Source organism: Panthera tigris, chromosome D4 (genome assembly GCF_018350195.1).
Source record: "Panthera tigris isolate Pti1 chromosome D4, P.tigris_Pti1_mat1.1, whole genome shotgun sequence".
Taxonomy (NCBI): Eukaryota; Metazoa; Chordata; class Mammalia; order Carnivora; family Felidae; genus Panthera; species Panthera tigris.
Genome location: NC_056672.1, coordinates 31,681,415 through 31,693,220, shown reverse-complemented (window position 1 = coordinate 31,693,220; position 11,806 = coordinate 31,681,415). Strand labels below are relative to the sequence as shown.

The 11,806-nt window shown below is 35.4% G+C and overlaps 1 protein-coding gene across 5 annotated transcripts in view; it reads right to left on the bottom strand.

Moving 5' to 3' along the window:
• Window positions 1-1,481: 1,481 nt before the first annotated feature.
• IL33 (interleukin 33) overlaps window positions 1,482-11,806 on the bottom strand; it is a 38,234-nt gene continuing 27,909 nt past the window's right edge. For 4 of the 5 annotated variants that reach the window (XM_042964858.1, XM_042964859.1, XM_007098557.2 and 1 more), the window contains 6 exons: window positions 9,152-9,274; window positions 8,471-8,602; window positions 6,768-6,875; window positions 5,678-5,728; window positions 4,634-4,731; window positions 1,482-3,281 (listed from right to left, as the gene is read on the bottom strand). In XM_042964858.1, the coding sequence (XP_042820792.1) occupies window positions 3,084-3,281; window positions 4,634-4,731; window positions 5,678-5,728; window positions 6,768-6,875; window positions 8,471-8,602; window positions 9,152-9,274 (710 nt within the window). In that variant the 3' untranslated portion in view covers window positions 1,482-3,083. The remainder of the gene's footprint in view (window positions 3,282-4,633; window positions 4,732-5,677; window positions 5,729-6,767; window positions 6,876-8,470; window positions 8,603-9,151; window positions 9,275-11,806) is intronic. The other variant, XM_042964861.1, reaches the window with a different exon arrangement.

The window sequence follows — 11,806 nt, the reverse complement described above, 5'->3', positions numbered from 1 at the left end:
GACTTCTGGGCTGTATAGGTCATTGTATGATGGGGATGGGGGAGGAATTTTGAGTACCCTTGTTTAAGATTTTCCCATCCATCATGCAATTTCTCAGCATGAGGCATAAAGGTTGAAATTATTTTTATTTTTTGGCTTTTTTTTTTTTTTTTACAGATGTGGTGGTTATAATTCAATTTTTTAAGATTTTAATCCAGCTGTTGCATTCTTTTTTTAAAAAATGTTTATTCATTTTTGTAAGAAAGAGAGAGAGAGAGAGAGAGATGCCACAAGTGGTTAAGGGGCAGAGAGGGAGACACAGAATCTGAAGTAGGCTCCAGGCTCTGAGCTGTCAGCACGTAGTCCAATATAGGACTTGAACCCATGACAGCGAGATCATGACCTGAACTGAAGCTGGATGCTTAACTGACTGAGCCACCCAGGCACCCCGTCAAGCTGTTGCATTCTAATTAAATTAGCAATTATTTTTCCAAATTCGCTGAATCTTAACTCTTACTTCATTTTTTTCCAATTCTAAGTCATATTACTTATTCAAATAAAGTTTTCTTGACAGTATTTCAAGGTATCCAATAAATACATAAAAATCTAATGAATATGAATAAAATGAGGGAAAAGTAAGTTTTGGCATAATTGTTATTCTGATACAATGAAATGGAAAAATTCCTTCCAGTTATGTCTGTGTTATCGACCATCAAAACACATGAAAGTAAGTGACAAAAGACCATCACACATTTAAATATTTTAATCAAATAATACTCAGTATAGTGATGGTACAAAGTGTTTTTTAGAAAAGGAGAATTGAACATGAAAAATAAGATAACCAGGTTGAAAGATACCTAAATGATCAGAGGTCAGGTTAAATTTCCTTTGGCAGGTGTATGTTGGCTGTTTGATTTGGGGTAAAAGTCACCAAATAGCTCATCTGTGCTGGCCAGTATGATGGGCACTGGGAATATAAAGGTGTAAAAGACAATCCCTTTTCTGAAATATCTTACTTAATTTTGAATGACCAAAAATATCAGACAAATGACCTACTCCATATACCAACATTGGTGGAGTAAAGTGTACTTACTTTCACTTAAAAACTTCAGAATATTGAGTCATTTTATGATAAAAACGTGGCCTCACAGACTTTTGAAAAATATAATTTATTCAAGAACTTAAACAATGTAATAGATATATCTGGTTACTTAAAAACAATAATTTTAAGTATATCATAGAGATGCATATGATTAACATTTAGTGTTTTTCAGAGCGGATATTATAGATTCTGCGTTTATTTTTGTCTCCATAATAAAATTGGCAATGAAAGCATAAGAGACTCTTAAAAACTGAGAACAAACTGAGGGTTGATGGGGGGTGGGAGGGAGGGAGGGTGGGCGATGGGAATTGAGGAGGGCACCTTTTGGGATGAGCACTGGATGTTGTATGGAAACCAATTTGACAATAAACTTCATACATTGAAAAAAAAAAGAAACTTGAAACAATATACAAAAAAAATAATAAAATTGGCAATGTAATGAAAGATTTATTATTGTTTATAATTGCTTACCCTCACACAGTAATTCTCAGCCTTTTTAATCTTATGTTCCACCAGCATTATAATCTAATAGATCTCAACAATTAAAAATTAAAAAGCCTACACTTTCAGAAAAAGTTGCGTTTTATAAGTATTGTCATTAGTTTTATCATTTATTGTCAGTGCTAAGCCTAGGAAAAATTATAGTAGAATTAAGGCCTTAAAATAAGCAAAACTATTCCTTTAGTAGTTGAAAAATCTTATTATATGGTTGAGTATGAATTTTATTACTTTAGTAATGTAAAATGCAAAGATGTTTAATAAAAAAATATTGCTCTTTAATAGGCTTATATGAAATTCTACAACATCAGATAGATGAAGTAGAATAAAGATGGCATCCAGATATCAAGTGATTTGTAATGAAGCTCAGGAGTCACAAAAGGTATATCAAGAACACATTTGGTCAAAAGAATAAAGAAGTAATAAAAGTCAAACAAATATGCCATAATAAGTAGGGTAATCGGAAAGCTGGACAAGAAAAACATTTGTATACATGGGAAGAAAGTATTAGAAGAAATTTTGTCCAGGGTGATATGTATATCAAAAGTCATAGATCCCTGGAGAATAGGGTCAGAAGGACATAGTATACTACAAACATCAGGAAGAGTCAGTTATTGAAATTGTGATGATAATCCTGTGTCCTATCTAGGCTGTAGTAGATTAGAGGATTTCTGAATTCACTGTGGTACTTGGATCCCATGGTACTTGGATGTCCTAAAATAAGTTGTGTCTCAGTGCTTTTAAAAAAACGTTTTAATTTGTTGGATATTCCTAATGATTTCAATTATATGTCTGAACTAAAATTTATTTCATTTCCTAATATAAGAATGCTTTGCTTAAACTTGACTAAGTCTATAAAAAATCAGCAGTTTACAAACAATTAGAGGCAAAACTATTTACTTTACAAATACTGGATTTATTTTTCTTAATGTTTTGACTGTCTTTGTCATTTCATATATTTATATTATCTGCCTACCTATGTAGGTAGGTATCTGAAGTTTTGGGCATCTTCAAACAAATTTGGTGTTTTATTCCAGTTGTGAAATGGTCAGTCCAAATAGATTTGGTTGTATTTTCACCAATAGCTTTAGTGTTTGAACTCATTGTTTGGAACCAGGGAAAATTTTGTCTTTATGTAGCTCTTTAAAATGAATCCCTGTCTAAAATGAGACTTGGATTAAGGCCCTTGCTTCTCCCCAGAGGTTTCAGCTCTAATATGAAGTTCTTTCTGTACTGAAAGTAGAAAAAATTAAAGTTCAGGTTGTACCTCTTCTGAGGTCTCTTTAGCAATATCCTATTGAATATGTAATGATACAGAAGGAAATAAAATGCAGAAATGAAAGACCATAAAAAAGTATTTACACATAATGAGAAAAACATTCCATAGCATACTAAATACCCTCCATTTCCCTTGAATGTTACCTCTTTATTTCTCGATCATTTCTCCAGTGGTAGCTATTTGAGTTATCCAACACAAGATCCACAGCTTTCCATAACATTAAGTTTAAGAGAGTTTAAATATGATATTCTCTGTACTAAAATACTCAGTTTGATCCTCTACTTTAATTAGAGCAAGGTGGTTATCCTTTACTCCTATAAACACTCCAGGGTCATTCTTACATTCAAATGAAACACATTTGGAAGACTTCCTATGAAGGCGGAAGAAGGCCTGGTCTGGCAATGGTTTTCCACATTTTTGTAGCTGAGGAAACAAGAAAGAAAGCAATCAGTACGTGAGTGGGAAATCCATAGTCAACCTCACCTCCCTGTGTTAGAAACTAAAGAGAAATAATTATAACTTGGTATTTCTAGCAAGGCTACTTACTAAGTAGGGGATGGGAATGGGGTAAGAAGAAGCTAGTAGAGGGCTGAAGTGGGGTGGATTTAATTTAATTTACTGATGGTCTACATACTTTGAGATGCTTTGTAGCTTAGAATGACTGGATTTGGATACAGCAGCTCAGGATTTGTGCCCCACTTTTGCCATGTACTATCTCTGAGTCCTGTGCACATTGCTTTACTTCTCAAGCCTCAATTTTTTAGCCTAATCTGTTTTCTACATGTGAGTGATATAAATGATTATTATTTCAGGCCAGTAAGTGTTGGGAATGGTTTGTTATACAGTAATAGCTGACAAAAACAATAATTCCATCATAGAATTACTACAAGAATTAAAGGGGACTGCTTGTAAAACATTTAGCATGGTATTTGGCATATAAGAGAGTTCTGTATGGGTTAGCTCTTACTATTGAGTAATTATATATGCCAAACACTGTTATATACATTGAGGAGCATTTAAGGAAGATGTGGGGTACCATCCAGTGTTTATGTTAATACCTTACATGGCTGTATTAGTTAGATTTATAATTTTGTATTTATGTAATTTGTCATCTATATTATACTCTTATGTTTTCTTCCTGGTCTCTATCTTTGGCTTGTTTGTTCCTCAAAATGTTTATAACTCTTCATCATGACCAATATTATACTAACATTTACTAACTGAAAAAGGCTGTGTAGTGAATCCTATGATTAGAATGTAGATTATTATTTATAATGATTATTGTAAATCTTGGCAGATGGAAATATTTATGACTTTCCCTTTAGCAGGCTTGGAGTGTAAAATTACTTTTGCATTTGCCTAAGAAAACTATTTTATTAAGAAATGCTTCCTGGAAAAACAAAGTAGTTCCTAAAGCTGAGTAGATAGAATTTCAGATCATTCTACATAGTAGCACTTTTCAAACTTTAATGCACATATGAGTCTCCTGGAGATTTGTTAAAACACTGATTCGCATTCAGTTCTGAGGAAGCCTGAAATTCTGCATTTCTAACAAATTCGCAGCTGATTCTGCACTACTGGCAGAGCCCAGACGTTAAGTAGCAAGGCTATTCATGCCATTTCCCTCCCTTCCCTATTCCAGAAGCAAGTTATTAGTAGTAACTGTTTTATGTACAATAGCAGAAACAAAACTTTTTCCTTGAACTGTGACAAACACCCAAATCTGCACAACAGAGTGGAGTCAATTATGACAGTTAAGTGAATATTTCTATTACCTCCACAGAGTGTTCTTTGTTATTGGCATGCAGCAGGAAGTCTTTGTCTTTTGTAGGACTTAGATTTACCAATAACGTATGGCCATCATCAGCATCACCTTGCAATTAAAAAAATATGTAAATTAAAAATAATAAATTAATTTAAAAATCTAAATTATAAAGCTAAGAATTGAACAAGTAAGTTCAATTTAATGAAATGAATTTAACATCTAGGAAAAGAATCCAAGATGTGATGTAAAATAATTGCTTCATTAACCAACATGTCTTATAGAAGTATTTGTACCCAAATGAAACTAAAAAGTCACCGGATAATTTGGGGGTAATGTTAAGCTCCTAAAGAGTCATTGGACAATTTGGGGGTATTTTTAAGCTCCTTAGTTTTCTTATTTGGTTTCTAATTGTAGAATTATGACTCTATTGGTTATTTGTCTGGGTGTCAGCTTCCCTGTCTCCATGTAAAGCCACTGATAGTTTTCCTTCAATATCCCAACTACTCTCCTTGTGTAATAGAACATTTCCCAGTCTGTTTTCTTGTAACTAAGTGTAGCAATGTGACTAAGTTTTGACCAATGTGAGGTGAATGGTAGTGTCACGTGCAACTTCAAGGTTTTGTCCTTAAAGGGAAAGATAATTCATGCATCTGTCTTCCACTGTCCTGCTGATTGGGCATTGCTGAGGTAGCAAGTAATCTTGAACCATGTAGATGTTGGCAGAGTGACAAAGAGAGAAGGATCCTGGTCCCCAGACAACTTGTTGAGCAGCACTGCCATTCTCATCCTGGCTAAGATAGAAATGAAGTTTTATGTAGCTTAAACCACTATTATCCTGGATCTTTTTTAAATGTAAATCTTCATCCTAGTTATTAAACTGCAAATGGATGGGATGGAATAAATCCTCTAAGAATCTAAGATTTAACCATGAATGTGGGCTGGGCTGGAGAGAGTCTTCTGAGACTGCCTTCCTTTTTTATGGAGCATTTTTGGATTTGTCCTTGCCCCAAATTCAAGAATTCAAGTACTACAGCTACCTAGTTTTCCAAATTACCTGTTTCACGTGAGGGAGGTTGGAAATCATAATAACGGAATAACACCTTATCTGAAAGAGAATGCATAAAATCCCTTCAGTAAGATACAATTTTATCAAAATGTTTCAGTTTTAACAAATACATAACGTCAGACAATATCCTCTTTTATTATACATCAATTAAAGAAATTTTGTGATTTTAAGGAAGGTCTCAAAAATGTATGAATATGCTCTGATGAATTCTCTAACACAGTTATTATTAAAATATTTAACAAATTGTCCATAACACTGGTATATTCTCTTATTTGAGATTGTACTTTGGTGATATTGATAGGACTGGAAAGACATAGCAGGTAATTAGCAGTAGCAAATATATGTGGTCGGTTCATCCATTTTTTTTAAGTTTATTTATTTATTTTTTTTTTTTTTTTTTAAATTTTTTTTTTTTTCAACGTTTATTTTATTTTTGGGACAGAGAGAGACAGAGCATGAACGGGGGAGGGGCAGAGAGAGAGGGAGACACAGAATCGGAAACAGGCTCCAGGCTCCGAGCCATCAGCCCAGAGCCCGATGCGGGGCTCGAACTCACGGACCGTGAGATCGTGACCTGGCTGAAGTCGGACGCTTAACCGACTGCGCCACCCAGGCGCCCCTTTAAGTTTATTTATTTTGAGAGAGAGAGAGAGCACAAGTTGGGGAGGGGCAGAAAGAGAGAGAGAGAGAGAGAAAGAGAGAGAACCCCAAGCTGACCTGTGCTGTCAGTGTAGAGCCTGACATGGGGCTCAATCCCATGAACGCTAAGATCATGACCTGAGCCAAAACCAAGAGTTGGATGCTTAACTGACTGAGCCACCCAGGAATCCCTCTTCCATCTTTCACAACAGATACCGCTTCTCAATATCAGCATCCTTTCCTATTAAATCCTCACTAAGCTTCTGAATTCTCTTCAACTTAGTGATATTTAGGCATGTCCACCAATGTATTGGAGTTAGCACAGAGTATGAAATCTATGTGTCATGTCTGAAGTAATACATTATTTATGGCTTGGTAAATTTATTTTTTACTTTACTAGTCATCATTATATTGTTATAGACAAAAGGAAATATTCTACCTTTCTCTTGGTCTTTTCCCAAGTCTTCTACATAGATCTCATAACTTCCATCCTCAAAAACGAAAGTAATAGATTGATCATTGTATGTGCTCAGGGAAGCAGAATATTCTGTAACAAGTGAAAAGCTTGCCATTAAAAATTCAAAATATCTTGTTCCCATGAACAATCCTCAGCAATTAAAAAAAACCACTTTGTTTAAGGTTTTTGTTTCTGTTTTTCCAATTTGAGCTGTACTTTGTCCACCATTGTTGGGTAAATAAAAGCCTTTGGTGCAAGCTTAACATAGCTCAAAGGCGGAGGTATGTCGCTTGAATGGGATTAAAGATGCTGGTCTCCTTCATGAAGACTATAGGAGGTCATGCTAGTGTGTTTATGGGAAGATTTGATGGAGAGAAGTAAGCTGGAAAAGTGACAGACTTTGCCAGCTTCCTTGTTTCTTATGGTCAAGGGGACTGTGGACAAGAAGGGACTGTATTTTGAGAGACATGGTTAAATGAATACCCATCTGTAAGGTGTGGAGACCCATTCTGTCTTCTGGCTAAATAACAGAGACATTTACAGCAGCACTCTCAACTTTTAAAACAATGTCCCAGCACACATAGAAAATGATAATATTTCTATGGCACGCTGGGGTAAACTGGTGTAGAATTAGGACCTATGTTGGTCCTTGAAGAAAAAAAATCTTTACATTTTCTTTATATTATAGAATTGTGCTAAGAGAAATAATATACAAAATAGAAGAATGTTAAATATTGAATGTGTATATGAATTTCTGAAGTAAAATTATTTAAAAGTCTTTATTTAAATTTTAGTTAGTTAACATACAATGCAATATTGGGTTCAGGAGTAGAATTCAGTGATTCATCACTTACATACAATACCCAATGCTCTTCACAACAATTGCCCTCCTTAGTACCCATCACTCAGCTAGACCATTTCACACCCACCTCTCTCCATCAACCCAGTTTGTTGTCTATTATTAAGAGTTTCTTGTGGTTTGTTTCCCTTTCTTCTCTTACCCCCTATGTTCATCTGTTTTATTTCTTAAATTCCACATATGAGTAAAGTCATATGGTTTTTGTCTTTCTTTTATTGACTTATTTTGCTTAGCATAAATTCTTAATGAGAAACCTCAGTATGTTTCTGGAAACTTAAGATATTTATATCAGGAGTTATGCTTGAAATGGCAATATGCCATTCCTGGTCAAGTTTTCTTAATGATCTCCTCATTTCTTGATAGTTACCATCAACTTGGGGTTTACTTGCACAAGTAGGTGATACAATCTAAAACCAATTTAACAACTATTTAAAATGTTTGTGAGCTGAAATTATATTTTAAAAATATAATAGTTCTTCATTTTCTTTCATTGTCAAAATGTTGAAATTTGGGGAGGAAATGTGGTTTTTTTTTCCCTGAAGGATTATGTATTTTCCCCAGGAGTAATGTATATGGGATTCCAACCCATGACAAGCATTTCAAAATAATGATGGAGGGCTAACTATAGAATGCACATATATTGTTAGAGCAGCTACACTATGACTAGTCTGGATACCACTAAATGGGTACAATGACAGCAAATGGACAGAAGTTTCTGTTACACAAGTAGGCATGGACTTGAAGCTGTTTCCTGAAGTGGCACTTGTCATGGTCCTGTGTCTTACCTCCCTCCTCACACCCACACCATGCCCATCACCAGGCATACCTTGGATACTTGGAACATCAATTGTTCCAAAGCATTTCTGGACCATAGGCACACCAAAGGCTAAGCCCTCCACAGGCCGTTCCAGCTGCTGATGACGGGCAGTGAATACTAGATGTTCTTTATACTTTCCAGCTGTAGGATAAGGGTGGAGTAGGAGTGGATTGTCAGTACCCACTCTGCCCAAACCCTTTACCCCCACTTTGAGGATTCTGAGTCAAAGCTGCTTGCTGACAGTGATGACTGACCCCAGGGCTTCAGCCACCCCACAGTCTGAAGGGATCAATATTTCCTGGCACACTTATACCACAGTAGGGTACACTCACTGGAGTCCAGATGGGAGAAAACTAGTGACCCATGGTCTCAACACCCAAAAAAAAACAACTGCTATTAACATTTTAGTTTAATACCTTTAAATGAAAAAAAATGTAAAATACTGTAAATATATTTATAATTTAATATACTCTGTTTTCACTTATTATGACATGACTTTTTCTACCATGCTATAAAACTCTTTATATGTCCTTTTGAAAATGGCTAGAAAATAGTTCAGCATCCTTACTATTTTTCAGAAGGAAAATTTGGTCGAGGGAAAACATTATATATCTAAGATGTGGTAAATGAAGGCTAATAGATGCTCATTACTATATTGAAAAATTACCAGGAAATGTAGTTTCCCCTTACCTCTTCTTGTTGAATGTCTTTTGGTGGTTTCTTTCTTAAAATAACAGGCTGTCTTTTTTATAAGGCCAGAACGTAGCTGCATAAAGTACATTTGGCAAACTTCTTCAGCCTTCTGCTGGGATTCTAAACAATTGAAAAATTTTGATACTGTTTCATTCCATCCATATTTATCTTTTTACAAACCCTGAGCATAGCAGTCCACGAAAGCAACTAAAGATCCACAGTATCTTATCAGAAAGCTTGGGGCCAGTTGTGTTTCAAAATTCAGAGTTTTTTATTTAAAAAAATTTTTAATGTTTATTTTTGAAGGATAGAGAGGCAGAGCATGAGCAGGGGAAGAGCAGAGAGAGAAGGAGACACAGATTCTGAAGCAGGCTCCAGGCTCTGAGCTGTCAGCCCAGGACCTGACATGGGGCTCAAACTCACAAACCATGAGATCATGACCTGAGTCGAAGTCGGACGCTTAACCGACTGAACCACCTAGGTGCCCCCAAATTCAGAGATTTTTTAGATTTTAGAGTTGTCAGGTAGACTATATGCTGTATATATGTAGTACTCCCAGCAGGGACTAGGGCAGCACTCATAACCAAATAATTCATGATTTAAAGTGAAATATAGGAAAATTCATATAAAGTGAAATAAATAAAGACTTCATGTTGGTTCAGATCAGGATTTAATTGTCACATGAGTTCAGATTGTATTTTATTTCCAAATGAGTTATGAAAAATTTTAGGTCCTTAGAAAAAAATTTTGGTTTTCAGAATTCCATATAAGGGAGTGTGGATCTACATCAAGCATGTATCAATCTTTGCCTAACTTTTGTGATCACATGAAATCTGTAATCTTCTTTTACTTATCTAGAATACACTTTTAATAATTTTAGAAGAATGGCTATAGTCTCTAGAGGTTATTGATATTAAAAATAAGTGACCCATGTCTTCAAGCTTTTTTCCTTTATTTTCTTCTAAGAGTTTCATGTCTAACATTTAAGTCTTTAATCCATTTCAGGTCAGTTTTTGTAAGTTCTTTTACATACGGGTACCCAGTTTTCCCAACACCATTTATTGAAGAGACCATCTTTTCTCCTTTGAGTATTTTTTTGCTCCCTTCTCAAATGTTAGCATGTCTACAGTGCGCCAAGCACTGTGCTAGTAATTTTACTTACTGTTTCATTTAATCCTTTACAATAATATTACAAGGAAGTTATTCTCCTCATTTTCCAAGTGATGATCAGAGGCTCTGAAAACTCTTAAGAGGACTCTGATACTTATCAGCAGGAGGAATTAGTGAGTCATGAAAAAATATGAATGACAAATTTGGCTTTTGCTGGTTATTTTTTAAGCAGTAAAGGGAATCCCCCCACAACACACACACACACACACACACACACACACACACACAGCTCCAGGGCACAGCTCTTCACTTTCCTGGTATTTCTCTTTCTTTTATTTTATCTTAGAATTAGAGGCAGATTCTTGTCTGATTTGTTGCAATGAAAGAATAGCTATTGGTCTTCCCAGAGGCCAAACTGTGTTTCCAAGAGTGCATGTTGTGAACCTTTGGAGGGCATCGTTACCTTTATGAGGAGTCTGGGAAAGACAAGCTGGTGGACTCTGGGTCTCTCTAAGGAGATACTCTATTTGGATTAGAAGACAGTTGGTTTCATTCACCCATTGCAAACGAAAACAAAACCAAAGAGCAACTCAGCTGCTATTTATATCCACATCTCAACACTAGATTAGTGTGATCTTGGCCAAGCGTCTTAACCTCATTGGTCCTTGGGTCATGTGCCAAATCTGTCTCAGAAAATTGCTAAGAGGTTTAGGTGAAATGACTAAGTAAAGCCCAGTTCCTGGCCCATCATGGATTTTCAAACACACTTGCCCAAGGTTACAGATCTGGTGAGAAGTTGTAACTCAAGTATGTCTAGCATCAAAGCTACTCTTTCCATCCACTTCCATCTAAGAAAATGCTACACTGCAATTTTAGGAACTAACATAATACAAATCCAAATTAAATCAGTTAAAGTAAAAAATTTAATCACCTATTTAGTAATTCTTTCATTTAGTCAAAGAAAAAGTCTCAAATAAAAAATTAAATTTTCTACTTGTAAATTCATAAAAGGTTTTTCAGACTCAAATGGAAAAGAAAGTTGTAACACTTGAGTCATGGCATCTCAACTTTTAGTGTTTTGGTAAATGAATTATCAAGCAATTTGTATCAATACAGCCAAATTTCAATTATTCAGTGATTCAGAAAATGAAAATTATGATTTTAGGATCCATTCTATGATATACATTTTTTAATGTTTGCTTATTTATTTTGAGAGAGAGAGAGTGGGAGAGGGGCAGAAAGAGAGAGGGAGAGGGAGAATCCCAAGTAGTCTCCATACTCAGCTTGGTGCCCAATGTGGGGCTTGATCTCATGAAACACGAGATCATTATTGAGCTAAAATCAAGAGTCAGACACTTAACAGACTGAGTCACCCAGGCACCCCTCCTCCTTTTAATTCTCTAGAAGATTTGTCTTCCTGATATACTTTTGAAAGTTAAGTAAACTTTTGTAACTTACTATTTTGAATTATCTATATCTTACCTCCAATTCAGATGGGCATCTGCCTTTAGGTATCTTCAACACTCTGAATGGGGCAAGACC